Source organism: Phyllostomus discolor, chromosome 8, assembly GCF_004126475.2.
Source record: "Phyllostomus discolor isolate MPI-MPIP mPhyDis1 chromosome 8, mPhyDis1.pri.v3, whole genome shotgun sequence".
NCBI classification, from domain to species: domain Eukaryota; kingdom Metazoa; phylum Chordata; class Mammalia; order Chiroptera; family Phyllostomidae; genus Phyllostomus; species Phyllostomus discolor.
The window spans coordinates 103,120,466-103,140,296 of NC_040910.2; the positions used below are offsets into that span (position 1 = coordinate 103,120,466).

Consider the following 19,831-nt stretch of genomic DNA (forward strand, 5'->3'; position numbering starts at 1 on the left):
GCAGCACGGGGGATGTTGTCAGTGATTCCCAAGGTTCTCGAAAGATCCTATGCCAGCTCTTCACTGCCAGGTTTTCTGACCCAGGAGTAAAAACAATGGCGCTTTTGGTGTATGCTCTGGATAAAGAGGTAAGAAAAGAGGAAGCCTCCGGTCTGGGGGGGAAAAAAAAGAAAAGAGATAAAAGATAACACAGAACTATCCCTAACGTCCCCTCCATTTCGCACAGGGTGCTGAAGGAGAAGGAACCACTAGGTGGCAGCATGTGAGCAGGTGAACCAAAGAGAACCAATGGCCTCCAGCTTTAGGAACCTTTGCACCAATCCCAACCTACAGATAACAACAATGGGTATTGTTCTCAAGTGTTTGACAGAGGGAGCAAACAGAAGCCCCTTCATGCCCCTGACTATCCCCTCCCTGGAGAACCAACCCCCAGGGACCCAAGTCTGGAAGGTGGGGGGTGGCTAAGAGGAGAGACACCATTGCACCACTAATGTGACTGAGAAACACGCCAGAAGAGCAGGTACCTGGGGCGGGGCCACAGAGGGGATGAAAAGGTGCAAGGTCAAGGGATGGAGGTATCTCACTCTCTGCACAGTTCAAGGCCCTCCCAGTAGCACGGCCGTTGGCTTCCAGCATCTCAAACAAAATCCCCTTAGTGCAGTAGTCCCTTCTGTACCTGTGGACCTGCGGAAACCACCGTCTGCCAAACTGCAAAGGTCTTTCGGCACCTCTGTTACCTGCAGGGCAGGCACCACACCTAGACCTCTCACCCTTTAGCTGCTGAACTCAGTGGAAACAGCGAGTAGAATGGCCCGAGAAGGTATCAGCAAATGAACTGACTGCAAATACGGTCCGCAACCACCGAGCTATCCCTGGCATTGTTACACGCAGGAAAAGAGAGAACACGTCCCAAGTGCTGGTGAGACTATCTCCGGGCCGAAGGCCATTCTCTGTCAGGGTTTGAAAGGAGACCTTCTGGAGACAGCGGATTCCTCCCATCTTTCTGGATGGAGATCAACCTCACCTAGCAAAACTGCTCCCCACTCAATTCACCAGCCACCATCTGAGCCAACCGCCTCTGAAGGCAACTGGCCAATCAGATTAACACGTCCCTGCTTGACGCCACTAACCAGATCCCCACCTTACTGCCTGTGACTAACTGGGTAACTGGGGGTATTAGACCACTTAACTAACCACATTAAATGTAGAATGGGTTCTTAATCACCACTAATTGCTCTGGCACGTGAGATAGGAGAGAGTTAGAGGTGGGAGACTTGTTTTCTTCCTTGATTTTATGTAAAGAAGAAAAAATAAGAAAGCTCAGATCCTGAATTTAAGAAGCAAACGTGTATCTGCCTTTTACAGATGAATTATTTACACAGAGCTCACCAACACCCACTGGATAATCTGACCCAGGGCTGGAAGAGTTTGGCCTGTGTTGTCCAAACTAATATCTGAGAATACTCAATGCTCTGACAGCAATCTTTCGGCTACATTTCATTAAAACCACCCTTTTTCTAGTGTGTTTTCTCTGTCATCCATGTAGCAAAATAGCATAGACACTGTTTTGCAGTTAACCTCGATATTAAATTTTCCCATACAATGGCCTGTTACATCTCTTGGAAATCTGAATTTAATTCAAAACCAATTGCATCCCTCCCCCTGGTGACTAAAAATGGGAAGGAGAGTTCCTGCGAAGTCTCATTTCCTAAACCCAGACAGTGTGATTCCACGTAAAGTGAGAACAATGCCAAAGGGCGGGGCGGACTAGATGTGGTCTCCCCTGTTTCGGGGAGATGTTTCATCCAAACATAACATGGAAGGAAGGGCCTAGATTTCAAGTTCTCATTAACTTTTTTTTTTTTGGTAGCACTTCAGCTTCCTCAGTCGAACCACCTTATTGGTGATCGGCTCATCTTGCCAAGTGGCAAAACCGAGGGTCTGAAAGGCGGTGACTAGACGAAGTCACAGCAAACCTGCTGCAGAAGGGAAATGAAATGAGAGACTCTTCAAATTCTCGGCCTGCTGCTTTGCTTCTCGAATCACTCATGTTCTGTCGCGGTTAGACACCTCCAAATGACACATTTTCAAAATCCACATTCCGTGCTTGCGACACAGCACAGCAGTGGTGTCCAAGCAAAAAGCAAGATGGAAGGGGTGGGGGGAGCGGTGCATGCTCCTGCCTTTTCAAAACCCAGTCTGAAAACAATGGGGCAAAGCAAGAAAGGAAAAAAAAAAAACACCAAAGTATGTTCTCTCTCTCTCTTTTTCTTGCATCTTAAGAACAACACTCTCAGATGCCAGGGACAGAGGTGCTTTCATCTTTGGCCAAAAAGAAGCCCTTCCCACAGGCAGGTCTCCCACCAGGTGTGGCTCGGAAAGGATAAATCTTGAGTGGCGCCGAGTTGCTAATTCCCAGAGCACCAGCAAAATCAGCGGAGCTGACTTTAGAAAATGCAGCCGTCTACACAGAGGGTTCTCTCTGCTACACAGCCCAGTGACTCAAACTAATTTTCTAGTTTGTGGATTACCATAGTCCCTTGCTCCTCCCCTCCCCTCCCGTCCAGCCATTTCATTTCCCATTAGAATTTACAGAGATTGGGTAGGGAGTTTGAAACTTACAGCTAAAAAGAGATTTTTTTTTTCTTTCAAAGGACTGGAATTTTTCGCCCTAATTCCCTATCAAAAACTAACTTCAGAAAACATGCTGGGTTGGGTTTTTTTTTTCCTGTTAGTAAAAATCAGTGACAATTCTTTTTCAATCTTTTGGGATTCAATTAATTTTAAGATGTAGCCCATTTTGTGGGGGGAAAAATCATATGTAATGCTCCCCCCCCCCAATCTATTAATAGGATGACCATACAACTTATTTTCCAGGTCACTTTTGAGACCAAAAGGGACAGTTATCAAAAACAACTCCAAGACCTCGGATGTGACCAGGACGAGTGGTCAGTAAGGCAAAATGAGTTGCCCCATCGCCAGGGCAGCGGGTGGTTGATCCATAGATGGCCAGGCTCCCCGGGCGCGATGTCCCTCTGATGAAGTCCTCTCCTCTGCAGGCCTGACTCCTGGGCAAACCCTGCCAATTAGGCCTTCTTTTCCAGACGCGCGGGCAGTTCCGAGGGGCCTGGTGTCTCTGGTGTCATGCTGCTTGTGGGGCTGGCGTCTGCCAGCAGCCGTGTGTGTTCATGTCCCCCGTGGGGCCCCATCGCAGCCTGCCACCCCTCCACCTGGCAGGGTGCCACTGAGGAAAGCATTTCTGTGGCACTGGGCAATGTGGGCCACCTCCTTGCCTCCTGTGATGGGAATAAATTCCAAGAGTCTTCCAGTGCCCGTCCTCAAAGAGGGCATCTGGTTCTACCGCGGACACTCTTAACCTGATGGTGAGCAGCTGGCCACCGTTTGTCCCCCCACATCTGATCATGGGACAGAAAACACACTCCAGGCGCTCCCCTCTTCCCCTCAGTCAGACACTCCATCCAGCATGTCCTGCCTCAAATTGCCAGGGAGCACATGCACGCCACCCACATTTACTGGAAGCTTCCCATGGTAGGCACCCCACTTGGCCTGCCACCGATAGACTCCGCCCCTGGAAAAGCACCTGGCGTCTGGGAACTCGCCATCATTTCTTTGGCATCCCCAGGGTGGTGCAGTGGGCGTTGGGGTGGGGGGGGCAAAGTCAGAACCTGGAGCTTAGTACTTCCCTCTGTTAGTGCAGTGTTTCTCAACCTGGAGTGATTGACGGTTTAGGCCCGATAATTTTATGTTGTTGGGCAGCATCCCTGGCCTCTAGACACTAGATACCAGTAATACCCAGCACCCCCCCGCCACCCCCAGTTCTGACGACCAAAAATGTTTTCAGATGTCCCCTGGGCACAAAATTACCGCTAGCTGAGAACCGCTGTCTCGGGGCATTTGCGTGTGCTTAGAACCGAGCACTGAGAGGCTGCCCCACCTTTTAGAAGTTTGTGCTTTAATAATAGGGAGCAGCTCAAGGCTAGGCTGGGAAACACACAGAGCACAAATGCCACGAATTCCTTGCTGGTCTAGGAGCCAGCAAGCAAGCCCTCGCGCTCTGCACGCACCTTTGAGAGTTGCCGTCCGGCACTGCTGCAGAGCTGCGCTACGGAACTGATGTTTTCACACAAATAAGCCTGCACTCGTCAATTTGGAGAGCTGGATGACAGCGAATCGCTCTCTGCAGCTTTGTTCACTATCCCTGATTCCCTTTTCAGTGGCAGGAATCCCTGAAATTCTTGGTCAGGACCAAGGGAAATGCTGTGTTCTACCTCAGAGCAAGACACGCAGGTTCGCAGACACAAGTGCGGGAGACAGTGCAGCGGAAGGCTGCTGCTGGGCTCCCCTCGGCTTTGCCGTGGGTCGGGCAGGCGCAGTGCTCCCGGCAGTCCCCAGGCGGACGTGAGGGGTCGGGACACACTGGCATCTCGCCGCTGTGATTTTCCTGGTCCTTCATGTTAGTTTAGGGGAAAGTTTCCTCCCACAGAATGACTCCCAGGAGCTATCAAGAACCAAAAACAAAAACAAAAAAAAACCACGACGCAACGAAAACCTACTGCTTTCTCGGGAGGCCGAGACAGGATGCAGGGTCCAGTGCATTTGTCGTGTTGGCCTGCACAGGCCAGACTGGAGGGCCGGCGCCGGCCCTGGTGCCAGCGAGAGCCCGGTCGACGCTGCCTCCCGTGGGCCTGAATCTGAGGCACCTGGAAGGGTTATTAGCAGGATTGGAACTCATCCCTCTGCTGGGACTAGATCATAATTACAGTAATTTTCTAACAGAGCTCGGCAGTAGGACTGTTTAATCAGCATCTGACTCCCTTGTGCTCCCAGCCCTCATCACTCAAGGAGAGGAGTGGGATGGCTCTTAAAGAGACAGTGCCCGCCTTTCAGCATTTGGAACAGATGTGCCCTAATTGGTAGAATATATCTAAGTCTCGTACGGGCAGGTTGCACTGCCTCCAACAAACCGCCTCGGGCTCTCACTCTTCTGGGCCTTCTGCTGGAGGAATTCAGGTCGGGCTGCTGGTGGGCCTGGCTCCCCATAGCATGGCCACCAGGGAAGGGGCACACACACAGGGCAAGAACGCTGAAGGGTGTGAACGAACTGCCCCTTCCAAATGGGTGGTATAAAGAAAAAGTGCTTGGCTGAAAGGGCAGGAAGGGGGGACTTGATGGCCACAGATAATAATTGGGGCTGGTGGCTTCCCCAAACCCAAAAATTCCAGAGGCATATTACGTTCCTGCCCTTCCAGGGGGGAGGGACGCCTTCAGGACTTTCAGGTGATCTCTTAGTTCTCACACTCTAGCTTTGCCATCTCTCCCTGTATATTGTCCAGGCCCCTTTCCCTGCTAGGTAAGCACAGCTTGTTGTTCTCCTCCTCTGCCTGCAGAAGTGGACCAGGTCGCCCCTTAACGGAAAGGAAGTAAAATTATTCACTCCGCTTACGCGAGTCAGGAGTGCTGTCTCCTAAAAAGGGTGGCTCTTGTTATCCTTCTGAGTATAAACTGTATCTATTGTATCTTGAGAGTTGAGGTTGCAGCTTTCCGGCTCCATCACTAAGGTAGAACTGATTTGACCCAAGTTATTTCTCTAGTGAGACTCGAGGACCAGCTCCTGCTGCCCTGTTGGAAGCCAGATGCCCACTTGGTCTTTGCGGCGGTTCCTGAAACAGCCCCTTGGAGAGAAGAGCTAGGGCAGGCCATCACTGAGAGGTAAGGGGGGGACTTCCAAATCAATGAAGGAAACCCTCAGGAAAGAAGGTACAGTGGTTAAGAATAGGAACAGGGACACTCCTTTACAGTTCAAAGAAAGGTTACCTTGCACTGGGCAACATGCCCTCTACAGAGCCGAGTCCCTGCTGGCAGAGGGCCGCCCGAGAGGGGTGGCTTGGGATCGGTGCCCAGGCTTGACTGAGGAAGTCGCTATCTCGCACCACAGCGGTTATCTGCTTGGCTTTAGCTGTGTCTCAGCTGGCTGCTCACACACAAATCCGCAGATGCCACTCCAGCCCGACTGAATGCTCCTGCGGCCTCCATGAGGCAAGCCAGGAGCTGGTCTGTTTCCATTGCTACGCCCATCCCACCTTGGATCCTCCTGGCCCGCTGTCCTCCTCATCCCTAAATACTATAAAAGTGTTCAGCAACCACTAAGGCATACATTCACAAACATGGAGCTAACTGAATGTTCGATCAGATCGTGAAAAAGGCCCGATCACCTCCCAAGCTACCAGGGAGGGTACAAGGTGTTTAGGGCTTGGTGGTGTGAATTGAAGGCCTCAGCAGTCAGAAATCTAGGAACTGTGGAAGAGGTCTGATTTCTGAGAACTGAAAAGCAGAGGGATTTTTTTCCTTGAGTAGTGGTGGTTTTAGCTTTTTAAAAAGCTTCCCCCCCGCCGCGGGGGTGGGGTGAGTGGGAGTTGGGGAACAACCTTGTCTTACAGAGCTTATAAAGGACCTCTCTCCTGAATATATTCTAACACCATCTAAAAGCATATTTTTAAAAACCATGCTTAGCTCAACTCAAAAGTTTCCTCGGATAGAAAATGAGTGTAATACTTGCTCTGCCCCCCTCATTGGGCACCAAAGTCAAAAAATGATGCATGTGCAACTAATGATTTTCATTCAAGAAATCCCCCCCCTCCACCCACATACACACATGCGCACACACACGTTTCCTTCCCCCAAACAAAATGAACCCCATGAGCTCGGGGTCACTTATCCTGAGTACCGGGAGAGGACTAGCCTTGGGCTGTGGAAGTGGCTATTGGAAGGAAGGTGGCTACATCAGGTGTAGAACCTACCTCAATTCTAAATTCTAACAAAAAAATACTTCCCTTCCACAGAACAGCTCAGTAGGTCACACACAGGGGTCATCAGCCACAGTGGCTAGCCCCTAATATATGAAGGGACAAAGCAACACACAGCAAAACAGAGGCGAATGGGATGGCGTGGGTGGAGAAGGAAGTCCACTTTTGCAGACTCCACGCCTGCGTTACTAGAAAACGTCTTCCCTTCTTAGGACAGTTCCTTCCGCGGACTACGCTCAACTCCGCAGAAGACAATGAGGGGATGGTTCCTGGCCTTGGATTAACCGAAGTGCTGTGATATGCACTGCTGTTAATGGATCATTTAAAAAGCTGGGAGTCAGAAAAATTGCATTCGTGTCTTTGAATGGTTCCTGCTGTCCCAGCAGCCTACCCTGCTGGCAGAACTAGCTGCTGAGCACCAACTCCAGGAAGAAAAGGAACGAACAGAAGAAGGCCAACCCAGCTTGCTGTTTTTTGGCTGAGTAGGGAATTGACACAGACCACCTCCGGCTCCTGTCTGGAAGTTTCGAGATCAGAGAGCTTCAGGCACAGCTGGGTTCACAGCTGCACCATTTGGAGCATTGGACTTATTAATATTCATGAGTCATCCCCACCAATCGGCAGAGCGGATGCCATTAGCTTAGCATCTGTCGGGTTTTTGTGAGGGTTGTGTATGGAGTTTTTTTTCCCCTTTTAAATGAACTTCTTTTGACATTTTGGATTTGCCTCTGTAGGTTTTCAATCCTCGCCTTGCTCTGCTGCATCATATAAAGGAGAGACTCAGGGGAGGCAGGCAGGAAAGAGGGATGAGTCCCAGCCAGGGCTTTGCATCTGCCTGTTGACAAACTTTATTTCTCTTTCAGCACCTGGCACCTCAGACAGGCTGCGAGGACGGAAGCAGCATCAGGTAAATTATACCTAACAAGGTTCATGCCCATAACCGTGAGTACAGCCAGATCCTGGCTCTTTGGAAAACAGTCCTTCCTCCAGTGGTGAACTTGAGCTGCACACACAATGCAGGAGAGATGCGGTGCACAGCTCTGAACCATTATTTCCACACTGATAAATTCATGATTTATGAAAGAAACTACTGCCAGCCTCCATTCCCTCCTTCTCTGCTACAGCTTGTTAGACACAAATTGCAACAACAGTCTTAAATAGTTGAATTTTATTTCAGGCCAAAGCCCCTCAACTCTGAACTAAATGCCATGACAGTCCCACAGCTTAGGCTGGTAGTTCAAGAGCCCGCGGACAGGTGGGGCAGCCGGCGGGCGGACGAGTGGGCAGGAACCGCACACAAACCTAAGTGCAGAGCGATGCGGAATGCCAGCGGCGCTCTTCTCCTCCCAGCTCTGGCTCCCAGCGGAGAGGAACTGTGGCAGCAGGAGGGCAGAATGCCTCGCTGTCTGAAGGAAGGCATGCTGCTCCTCACCCCCACCCCCGCCCCCAGGTCCTCTCCAGGAAGAAACAAAGCCCTTGCGCCCCACTGGACTGAGCACATGGCCTCCCTGCCGCACAGCAGCGGGGCACTGCGGCGGCTGCAGCCCTGGAGGCAGGGAGCTGTCACTGAGGGAGAAGAAAAGGTTTCAACAAAGACAGGAGCCCATTCTACCTCTGCAGAAAAGACGGTTGCATCTCTGCTCTATAACCAGAAGAGACAGTGACAGGCCAGGACAGAATTTTCCAAAACAAACCTCCCCGGGCTGTTTGCCTTTCCTCTGGCCGTGAACAGCCCACTCCTCTTTCATGGGTGGTCACGACCTACTTTGTGGGCCCCGGGCCCCACACAGCCAGGCTGAGGCCTCGGCATATGCAGGAAACCCCCACAACAGCCACCACAGCACCATTCCGTTCAGTGGTACCAGGGGAGGAAAAGCAAGGAGGTGGGAGAATAAATTTTCACCGCCCTGGCCGTGCAAGGAGGTAGGCAAGGGGCCAGCCTGCCAGAAACGAAGTGCTCCAGGGCCTGCAGCAAAGCAGAGCCAGTGGGAATACAACAACGCAGCAATTCTGTCGGGACAATATTCCATACGGCAGCTTAACATCTGCCACTTACAGATCCCCAAAATCAGTCACCTGGGGCAGCGCTCCTGGGCCCGTTAACAAACATCATAAGAAACTCAGCTCCCAAGGGAGTAAACATGGGATTCTGCTCAAAACCAACAGCCCCTGCACCTTGCGCTTAGCTTACAAACATCTGCACAGTGTTTATTTCTATGGAGGAAGCCTGAGGAGTCGCCAAGACCGACCTCTATGCAACCAACGCGCACAGAGGCACCTGTGAGGCAGCCCGGCCTCGCCGACACCTACCCTGTGCCCAGTGCCCCCCGGGCGCTCGCATCGCCTCGTCTGCATCTTCTCTGCCCGCCCCAGAGCAGGCCCTCGAGTTCAGAGCAGAGTTCACTTTTCCAAAGCTGCTCCTAACTGACTCGGATCCAAAGGCACAGCATGGTCCCCTCCCAAGGACCTCCTCACAGGCTGAGGATCAGAGGGTCCCTCATCAGGTCTTGCAAAGTCACAGCATGACGGCGAGGTAGGGGGTGGCAGAGGGGGGCTTTCCACGGAGGGGGCCTCAGAGTCAACAACAGGGGCCCACACCTCAAAACGATTCTTTTCTTCCTCGGGAGGCGGTGAGGGCGAACTCCTCCTGGCCGATCTTGGAAAAAAGCAGCAACTAGAAGAGTGGGAGAGGGGAAAGAAGGCACAGATAAACCAAATGAACAGACAGACACACATGAAGACAAACAAAAGGTGGTATGTCCATACAAATGGGTTACTATTCAGCCATAAAAGGGAGTTATGCGCTGATACACACTACGACATGGATGAACCCTGAAAACGTCCAAGTAAAAGAAGCCCATCACAAAAGACCACGTTGTCTTACAACCCCACTTGCATGAAATGGTAAATCCACAGACACAGAAAGCAAGCAGATTAGTGCTTGTTGGGGACTAGGGGTTGGAGAAAACGGGGAGTCACATTAATGGGTACAAGGTCTCTTTTGGGGTAATGAAAATGTTCTAAAATTGACTGTGGTGCTTAACGGTTGTACAACGTGAATAGTTTAGTTTTTAGTTTAGTGAATAAACTAAAAACTACTGAATTGTACACAGAAAGGGTGGATTTTATGGAATGTGAATTGTATCTCAGTGAAGTTGTTTTAAACGGGGGGGGACATAAAGGACAGGACAAACAGGAAAGCCTTCTCCTCTCTCTCCCCCGGTCTCTATAGGACAGCCTGCTCCCCAGGGAAGGGTTAACGCTGACTCTTGCGCACGGAATGCGAGACACACGCGAGGAGAATTAAGCTCCTTCTGAAAGACTACCAATGCTGCGACTTTCCCCTCTCTATCAGGCGGCACCTCTCTAGCGCAGGTTACAGTAACCCTAGCTCCTAGTGTCTCAAGGAAGAGAGCTTCAGTTACCTCTTAGGCTGGTCTCCTTTAGCCAGGTGACAAGAGCCCTGCCTCTCTTCCTGGACCCAGCCACAGTTTGACATAGCATAGCGAAGAATGGCATCGGAAACGGTCATGGGGCTTTGGCCTTGGACACAGGCTTCTATCTCGGGCACCGAGAGCTGGCTTTGCAGGAAGAGGTGTAACTGGCTGTCTGACAGGAGGACGACGCTCTGCAGGACCCTGGGGCAAACACAGGTGGGACAACACACAGCATCACCCCGAGGACTTGCTCTCCCCGGCCCCAACCTCCGAAGGACTCCGGCCTGAGTGAGCACGGGGGTACAAAGAAGGGGTCCATCCCAAACCGCCTGCATGCTCCGTGGGCAGTGCTGCCGCTCACCGTGCCCCCTCCCCGCCCCCACCTCAGAGGCACGTGCCAGCCGGCACGCCCACTTACTTTTCGAGGAAGTGCTGCAGACCCTGTCGTCGCTTCTCGATGAACTCATCTGAGCTGCCAAAGAAGGTTGACTTCCCAGGAAGTTCAGGGACAGGCCTGTGGAGTCACATAATGTAACACCCAAAATCAGGGTCACATCCGAGACTGTCACTTCAGCCCCTGATCAAGGAAATCCTCCCAAAGGAGGCACAAATCAATACAGACGGCTTCTAATCAGATGGCAGGGGTGGGGCGCTAACCATGACTGGCCGCATGCCTTGTGTCGGGGACTACGTTTAATGTTTTACACACCCCAAAAGCCCACGAGAAAGATATTAGTGCTCCCATTTTACAAGGAAATACAATTGGAGAAGTTGAGAAAATGTCCCAGGGCACACAGCTAGTAAGCAGCAGAACTGGTTATGAAACAGGCCTATGACTTCCAACCCCATGCTCTATACTACACTGTTTACAAAACCCACGCCCACCCTCAACTATTATTCTTAAAAGGGAGAAACTCAGACATAGAGACACAGAGAATGCAGGTCCTTATGTGTCGATGAAGACTCCCTATGCCAATCCCAGAAAGTCACACGCTTGGACTTTCCTAAAAGGAGCTGAGTTGTCATCCACCCACTCCAAACCTCCTTGGCCTCTCTTGTGAGGGTCAGCACACAACTCTGAAAGACAACGGCAAGGCTAGACAGGCAGCTTGTTGGGGGAAGCTCCGCCTGGCTTAGAGGGCCAGACCCAGGACAGTGTCCTCACCAGTCCCACACGGTAACTCACTAGCTAGGTCGTCAACAGGCCACCCATCACCAGAGCATTCGTGACCATTCTGTGGTGGAATCACTGTTCTACACTATCTCCAGTGTTAGGGCTTTCCTAAGGTGTGGGAGCTCTTTCCTAAGGTTCTCAGCCTGTTGTGTCTCTGAGAAAAGGGCTTTGCACCCCCCCAAAAATCACAATTTTTACATGTCAAATGGACCAGATCACCCGTCAAATAAGTCCAGGTGCTAAAGTTCCTGATAGCCAGTGACAAGCACATTTATAATGCTAGCAGCCCATCTGTTTAGCTCTATACTAATACGCACGCAAAAAATATTCCTGCTATTCCTATGGCACAGTTAGGTCAAAATACTAGAAATAAGAACTCTGTCTTTCCTTTTTTCACTGATTTAGAAACATAATTTAAGAACACATTTCTCAAGTTCTTTAGTGTCTGGCACGTTGCCACGTTTTCCTCACTGTCAACTCTTAATCCCCAAGTAAGCACCTAAAAGCCAGCCTCAAACCCCCAAAGAAAGGACACGCAGACTCACACTAAACCAGCGTTTCTCTGTAGCTGCTTTCTCAGCCACACGAACTCACGGTAACGGCGACGTACACAGGACGTCTTGGCAGTGAAGGCTTTGCTGTTGGTCTGCAGGAAAAAGTACATGAAAGGGGTTAGCGGAAAAAAACAAAGAGCACGCAACTCCCCATCATCACTCTCACTGCGGATCTAAGCCACAGGCCACAGTCCTGCTCACAGGCTGCACCCAGAGCAAGGTGCTACCAGCCTGCAAGCAACTCTCAGGCACGCCCGCCCACGCTCTCGCTCCTCTCCTCCCTCCTTTGTCTCTGTCTCGGGCCTGTCAAAAACATCCCCAGACAGGTTCTGCCTCAGCACTGTCCCTCCGCCCTGGGAGTGTTGATCCCAGTATAGAAGTGTGATGCACTTACATGGAGGAAGATCTTGTAATCCACGTAAGAATTCCAGGAGCCCTCATTCTGCACACGGGGGTCCTGAACACGCACAGTGATCACCTCCTGAAGGTAAGAAATGCTCCGTCAGCTTCAGCTCGGCCGCACAGTAAGGCAGCTTTGACAACACAGGTGGGCAGAGTTTTCCAAACAGCACCAACTTTTATTCATTGGTTCACTAAATTCAACAAATGCTTATTGACCCAGTACGTGCCAGGCACTCCTCTAACACACCGGGGGGAAACCGCAATGAGACAAAAATCCTTGCCCTCACGAAGCTTACAGTCCAGTCTACTCTAAGGAATGGAAAAGTCAGTCAAAACAGAACCTCGTTTCCCAGAGACGCCTTGACCACTGATTCTCCTCTCCTGGCTCTACTTGGAGCCCATCAGAATCGCCAAGGCGTTCCTGTCAGAGGACACCTCAGAGCAATGACTCGCATCTTCCCCTAAACCCCCTCAAACTTCCCCACTGCTCCCTGGAGACCACTTGCTTACCTCCGGCTCTTGGTTCTCCAACATCCTACACCAAAGGCCCATTGGAAGAAAACATCTAAAAAGGGACAGATGACAAGGGAACAACTGTGGTTAGTGTGCTTCTATTCTTATCACTCCTTACCAGGGCAAAACCCTAAAAAATTTTCATCAACCCTCCTGGGGAAACCCAGGCACCTTTTTTAGTTCTCCTGTACAACTTAAGAGGAAGCAAAAAAACTCCCCCACATCACAACAGCTGCAAGTCCTGGGGGTTTGCCTCCCTTTTCAGACCACAGCCAAGACCCGTAACTATGCCACCTCTAACCAAGGCACGTTTGGGTCTGTGCGGTGTTGGCCTCAAGCCCCACGAACAGGGAGGTTGGGTGGCAAACCCTGTCTGCCCGAAGACCGCAGGCAGAGTGGCCTTGTGGGCACACACAGCACAGCTTTGCAAGGGAACCTAACAGCGCCCCCTTCTGGCTGTTCAGGCAGCCAAGCCCCGCCCCAAAACACAGATGCTCCTAAGTCTCTCTTTGTCTTGTTAACCAGTCCTCTCCCCAGAGGTAAATCAGAGTCTGACAGCACCAGGAGCACCCCAATGGTGGGTTACCCAGTTCCGACCTTCCCTTATCTAATCATTTCTTCTCCAGACCGCAAGCCCAAGCTTCTAATTATTTCCTTGCTGGACATGCCACCTGGTTTGTACCTCTGCCCAAACACCCCACAGCTACACAGGTCGACGCGGGATGTTTCCCACTCCTTTGTAAAGATTCATTAAAGCCTAAGCTGCTGATTTCCCCCAACGTGGTAGTTTACAGCGACATCGCCCACTCCAACAAGGGGACCATGAAGGCTGCAGCACAGGGTTACTCAAGTCCAAAGGGGCCCATGATGTCACCTTCTGTTAAAATACAGCACTAATCTTATTACTGCTAGAACCACTCCGACAGCAACCACCCTGGCTGCCACCTGCACCCCCTTCTCCTCTCTTAAGAGCAGAACAATAAGGTTTAATTTCCCTTTTCAATTTACCTTGAAATGAAAACTGACTTCAGCCAATATGTACTGCCAACAAATGATCTGCGTTAGCTCCTGGGAAAACAAGACTCTCTAAGATCTCCCTCTCCTCCCCCCATGCCCATTCACATCCACTCATTTTTACAGTCCCACAATTAATTTTAAACACATTCCCTTATTAGTTCTGCCTTACCATTAGAAGAGCGTGTAATGAGTTTCTTTCTCTCTTATGTTTTGCTAACACAAGGCAAATGTTTCAAAAGAAGGGGAACTCATTTACACCACAAAATTAGCAGAGCAAACAGCTTTTCGAATTCTTTCCAATGTGCCAGGAGGTCTCTCCACACAGACACTGCACTCAGAGAAAAGCTGCACGGCAGATAAGAAAAACCGGGCGACACGGTCAAGCAAACCGAAGGCTTTATGATCGCAGTACCATCTTAAACAGCATTCCTGCTGACCACCTAGTTTTCGTCTGATGCAGTCGCCACTGCAAAGGGCTCCTGAACTGAAAAATAGCAATCCCAATGCCGTTACAACCAAGGCATAAAAAGCCCAATGTAGGCACTCAAACGGCTGTGACCAAAAAGAGCAGGCCACCTTACTCTGAAAGATGAACCTACTCAGATTTTAAAATACTTTTCCCTCTTTTTTTTCCCCAGGCATTTGGTCAATTGCCAGCACAGGAGCAGAGTTAAAAGATTCCATAGTGTCTTTTCACAGAAGTAACAACAGGAAAGACCATGCCAAGGTCCAGGGAGCTCACGCACCTCCTGTGCCTTGAAAGGTTTACCAAAGGCAGGACTATAACTTAGTAACTAAATGCTCATCACTCTCTTGGACTCAACAAGAGTTTGCCTAGGGCCCTGAACCACCTCCGCTGCAACTTCCTCTTCTTTCCTTTGGGGCTAATGCCATTTAGAAACAAATAGCTATAAACAGATTTTTTTTTAAAATCCCATGACCCCTGTCCCCCAAGATGCTGTGTACTTAAATCTAAATTCAAAGGTCACTAAGAAAGTTTCAGCTCCAACTTTCCTTAAAAACACTGGAACAAATGCAAAAACCTAGACTTCAAGTAATAGTTTCTAGCAATCTCCATTAGCTTCCTCTCCTCCCCATCGATGCCACTTCCTCGGAAGGAAATGAAGTCCAGTTCTCCGAAGAGGAAGAAGTTCTAAAGTTTAGCTCCATGATCTGGGAGATGGAGCCATCTGTCATCCAAATAAGGATAGAGTCCGTGATTCTCTCCGCTACTTATGCAACTCAACGCCAACTCCATTTCCTGTGCCCTTTCAACCACATCTGAAGCTTCCTTTCCTTTCTCCCTCTGTGCCAGCACCAATAACTCCAAGAGGAATCTAGTTGTTTGCCATCTACCGAGTAGATTCCTCCGAAAACTTTCCCATGTCACAACAATTCAAGGCTTCAGCTCCACGCTTTTCATTCCCATTTAAACTATTTCAGGAGACAGGTTAGAAAACCAATCAGGTGGTAGAAGTATACGGAGCCACCGAGACTTCCATCCCTTCTTACCTATTCTTGAGCCAGACCGCAACTCGAAAAGCTCTCCTTCCCGAGCCCCCACAGGTGGCAAAGGAAGCTTCCCGTCTGACCAACCTCCGAGTGTTCTCAACCAGCTCTGCTCCATTCTTTTGGTCCCTCTGTAATATGCCACTCCTTCCCCTTGGAAGGTCAGTCACAAAGGCTACCACAGTCCAGCGCAAGGGCCTCCCCTGTCCCCCTAAAATCCTTGTCCACTGTCCCTAGTCCCAGCCGTTTGGGTAAAGACACCCAAACTCTTTGGCTCCTGCCACTCCCCCTCCGTTCTTAACGAACCAGGAGCAAAGAGCCACATGGTGCTTCTTCTTCTTTCCTATTAATCTTGGGGAGTGGGAAGGAAAGATGCTTTACATTCCTTTAAAAATAAATGCAAAAGCCGGGTTTCCTTCCCTGGATCCCGAGCAAGTAACGGCCTTTATTACGGGAGGGAAGACAGCCCCTAGGATGTCAAGCGAAATCCCCATCCCAAAAGTCGCTACTGACGCTTAAGCCAGCGACCCTCACCTCAAAGCAGCACCTGCCCCCCGCGGCCGCGGCCCCGCCCACGCTCCCTCACCTGAGAGCAGCACCCACTCTCCACAGCGACACCGCCAGCGCCCCACCATATAGCCGGTCTCGGCTTCTCCTTCCGGGTGAGTGGCCGGTGCCCCAGTGCACGACGGGAGACGGCTCCCGACACTCCAATCCGGGGTGCCCAGGAGCCCCACCCCTGCAGGCCCAGGCTCTAAGTCGCGATCCCGCTTCCCCCGAGGCGCGCTTGGCCCCACCCAGGCCCTGGCGGCAGTCGGGACTCCGCACCAATCACTCCGGGTGCTGGACGGTGAACACCGGTGATGGGTGACCCAGGGGTTCTGGCGTCCAATCCCGGGCAGCGTCCCGCCCATCGTCGTCAGTCCATCCAATCAGCGGCCAGGGGGAATAATCAACGGTCTGAACGAGGGTCCCTGGAGCCCAGGGGCTGAGGGGACGTTGTCCTCGGGTTTTTGGGTCTGCGAGGCACGGTCCTGAGTGTGGGAGGGTGTGGAAGAAAACGCCCCTGTTTTTGGAGTTTCGCAAATTCCAGAGAGTCCCCCAATTCAACCCGGGTGGTTGCAGTTCCCTAGCGGAGTTATCAGAAGACTCCGACTCAGGTTCGTAAAACCCCAGATTGTCACAGCGAAAACCGGGACTGAGATGGTTCAGGAACGTTTCACTCACCTAAAAGACCCCAAAGAAGGATGGTGCCGCTTAGTTAATAACAATGAGCATTCTGTTGAATATGACGAAGACTTTTTTCTGTTGTTGAAATGTCTTTTAATTACCAGTTTAAAGATAGTGTTAGAAAAGGTAATATCAAGGAAAAGGGGTCACAAATACAAGCTCTGGAGCTAAGTACTATACCCAGCACTACACTGACCCCGTGGCCTTAAATTGGTCCTAAATCTTTCTAAGTCTTAGTTTCCTCATCTGTAAAGTGGAGATTACTGCACATACTTCAAAGCAGCTTTTCTTGAATTATGTTGATCTCAGGATCCCCTTATAGTCTTTTTTTTTTCTTAACTGATTTTTAGAGAGAAACCGAAACACCCATGCGTTCCACTTATTTGTGCGTTCATTTGTTTCCTGACGGGAGGTGGACCCTCAACCTTGGTGTCTGAGGTCGCTCTAACCAGCTGAGCTACCCTGCCAGAGCTCACTTTATATTCTTCAAAATGATTAAGAACCCCAGGGAACTTTATTTTTATGTGGGATATTCACCAAATCAGAAATTGAAATTGAGAAATTAAAAACATTTATTTAGGGTAGTGAAATACACAAGACAATATGCAGGTGATGTATTATAGAATTATATACCTGAAACCTATGTAATTGTATTAGCCTATGTCACCCTGATAAATTCAATTAACTTTTTTTTAAATATGTATTAATTCACCCAAAACAATAATAAACCATTACATATTAAGTAATATATTTTTCACACTAAGGCACATCATAATTACATTAGCCAAGATTAAAATGAAGAAGAGGATCTTAGAAGCAGCAAGAGGTAAGGAGACAGTAACCTACAAAGGAGTTCCCATCAGACTGTCAGCTGATTTCTCAAAACAGACCTTACAGGCAAGAAGGGACTGGAAAGAAGTATTTCACATCATGAAAGGCAAGGACCTACATCCAAGATTGCTCTATCCAGCAAAGCTTTCATTTAGAATGGAAGGGCAGATAAAGTGCTTCTCAGATAAGGTCAAGTTAGAGGAGTTCATCATCACCAAGCCATTATTATATGAAATGCTAAAGGGACTTATTTAAGAAAAAGAAGATAGAAAACACATATAGTAAAAGGATAGCAAACTCACAATTATTAACAACCACACCTAAAGCAAAACCAAAGGAAACTAAGCAGACAACTAGAACAGGAACAGAACCACAGAAATGGAGATCACATGGAGGGTTAGCAACAGGGGAGTGGGAGGAGGAGAGAGGGGGAAAAGGTACAGAGAATAAGTAGCATAGATGGTAGGTAGAAAATAGACAGGGGGAGGGTAAGAATAGTATGGGAAATGTAGAAGCTAAAGAACTTATGACACATGGACATGAACTAAAGGGGGGTAATATGGGTGGGAGGGGGTGTGCAGGATGAAAGGGAATATAAGGGGGAAAATGGAACAACTATAATAGCATAATCAATAAAATATATTTTTTAAAAAGATAATATATTTTATGAACTAGAGCTACACTTTTAAAACAAATTATTGAGTAGAGTGGCATTATAATTTTGCAAATTCCTTTAATGTCTGGCTTAACAGAAAACAGCTGAATTATCATATTTGCTTCCCCATTCTCTGTTGTACTATGTTATTTATGTCTGGGAAATGAAGAAATAGTATCGCACACAGATTTTTTTTAGCCTTCTTCAATTATTGTGGATTCCCTTCGATATTAGCAAAACTCAACAAACAGTAGTTCTTAAAGGTTAATTACAATGGGGTATCTGAAAACATTTGGAAAATACTAGTTTACTGAGTAATGCAGATCTTCCAAATATTGGTGCATTTCATTGTTTAATATTTTTTTTAAATCACATTTATTAAAATCTTCACTGATGTTCAGTGAAGCTGTTAATCTCACTTTGGTGAATACCATATTTTCCAAAGTTACCATTTTGGCTTGAAAGCTCAAATATTGAAATAGGATACTTTCTGTCATTTTCCTCAGAGTGGCAGGCTCATTTAATTCAAATATCCTACTTTGAATAACCATAGCTTTTCTGTCAGTCATTTTTTTAAACAAAAATGGTGTTCTGTGAAATAGAGCAACTAGTTCAATTCACACATCTCAAACAACTGCACAGCCATATACTTCAGTAAACAGAAATGTTTTATATACATCTTCCATTTCATCACAGAGAACATTAAAAAGACATATACTCCAGTTAAGAGATTTCATAAAGTTCATAATTTGTACTGTCAAGGTTAGTCTTAAGTGAAAGTGGCACCTGTTAATTTTTTGCATAGGGGTGGCCGTGGAGAATATAATGACACTACTATAAGTTGATGCCATGCTGACTTAATTCACACTAAGATGCTGGCCGATTCACCCACTGTTACCTTTGTACCATCAGTGAAAATGTCAGCACTGGAAAAGATCAAGTAACATCTCACCATTCCTAGGAAAATAGTTTTGACCATGCAGACTTGCCCGAAACCTTCTCAGGCACCCCAGACTATGGACTACCATAGATTATATGGTATATGGTAATCTATATTATATGGTATAAACCATAGATTATATCTGCAGAATGTATCCATTCATTCAACCAATATTTAATGAGTCCTTTCTATGAGCTGGGCACTGTTTTAGACATTAACAAGAAAGCAGTGAGCCAAACAGAAAAAAATCCTGACGTCCTAAAGCTTATATTTTAAAGAGTATAAGAGCTTAGCTTAGTATCATCCACCCAGAATATTACTCAATCACTCTTTCAAAATACATTTATTAAATAATTTGAATGTGATATAAATTTCACAGACAGGTGGAGCCCTATCCGGAGCTTGTTTTTTTAAGAATAATTTCCAACACTTGATAATGGGGCCAATCCTTATCCCAGAAATGCTAGCAAAGGATATAAATACTTCTCCAAGCATTAGTCCCTTCACTTGAAGAAAACTAATCAATGTCAAGGCTAAGGGTGTTTATTGCTTTTCCTCCTGTACGAACCCCACCCCACTGGGCACTGAACTTGCAACCCAGGTGTGTACTCTGACTGAGGATCAAACCTGCAATTGTTTGGTGCACAGGACAAGGCTCCGATCAACTGAGGCACCCCGCCAGGGCAGAAGTGGAGGTTTTAATTATCACCCATTACTTCCTGGAAGTCACATGAAAATCAGTCTG

General features: G+C 48.6%; 1 protein-coding gene across 3 annotated transcripts; it reads right to left on the minus strand.

Annotated features, from left to right (window-relative positions):
- Positions 1 to 2,647: 2,647 nt before the first annotated feature.
- On the minus strand, positions 2,648 to 16,161 carry SNX11 (sorting nexin 11). 3 transcript variants are annotated; one of them, XM_028521750.2, is made up of 8 exons: positions 16,017 to 16,161; positions 13,913 to 13,972; positions 12,902 to 12,956; positions 12,384 to 12,470; positions 11,981 to 12,081; positions 10,680 to 10,775; positions 10,250 to 10,462; positions 2,648 to 9,498 (listed from the first exon to the last, which is right to left on the minus strand). In XM_028521750.2, the coding sequence occupies exons 3-8, from the start codon at positions 12,941 to 12,943 to the stop codon at positions 9,225 to 9,227; spliced, it is 813 nt and encodes a 270-aa protein (XP_028377551.1). In that variant the 5' UTR covers positions 12,944 to 12,956; positions 13,913 to 13,972; positions 16,017 to 16,161; the 3' UTR covers positions 2,648 to 9,224. The 3 variants fall into 3 exon arrangements, with proteins under 3 accessions (XP_028377551.1, XP_035889709.1, XP_028377550.1); XM_036033816.1 differs by lacking the exon at positions 16,017 to 16,161 and adding an exon at positions 14,091 to 14,650; XM_028521749.2 differs by lacking the exon at positions 13,913 to 13,972 and having other exon boundaries at positions 16,017 to 16,127.
- Positions 16,162 to 19,831: the final 3,670 nt, after the last annotated feature.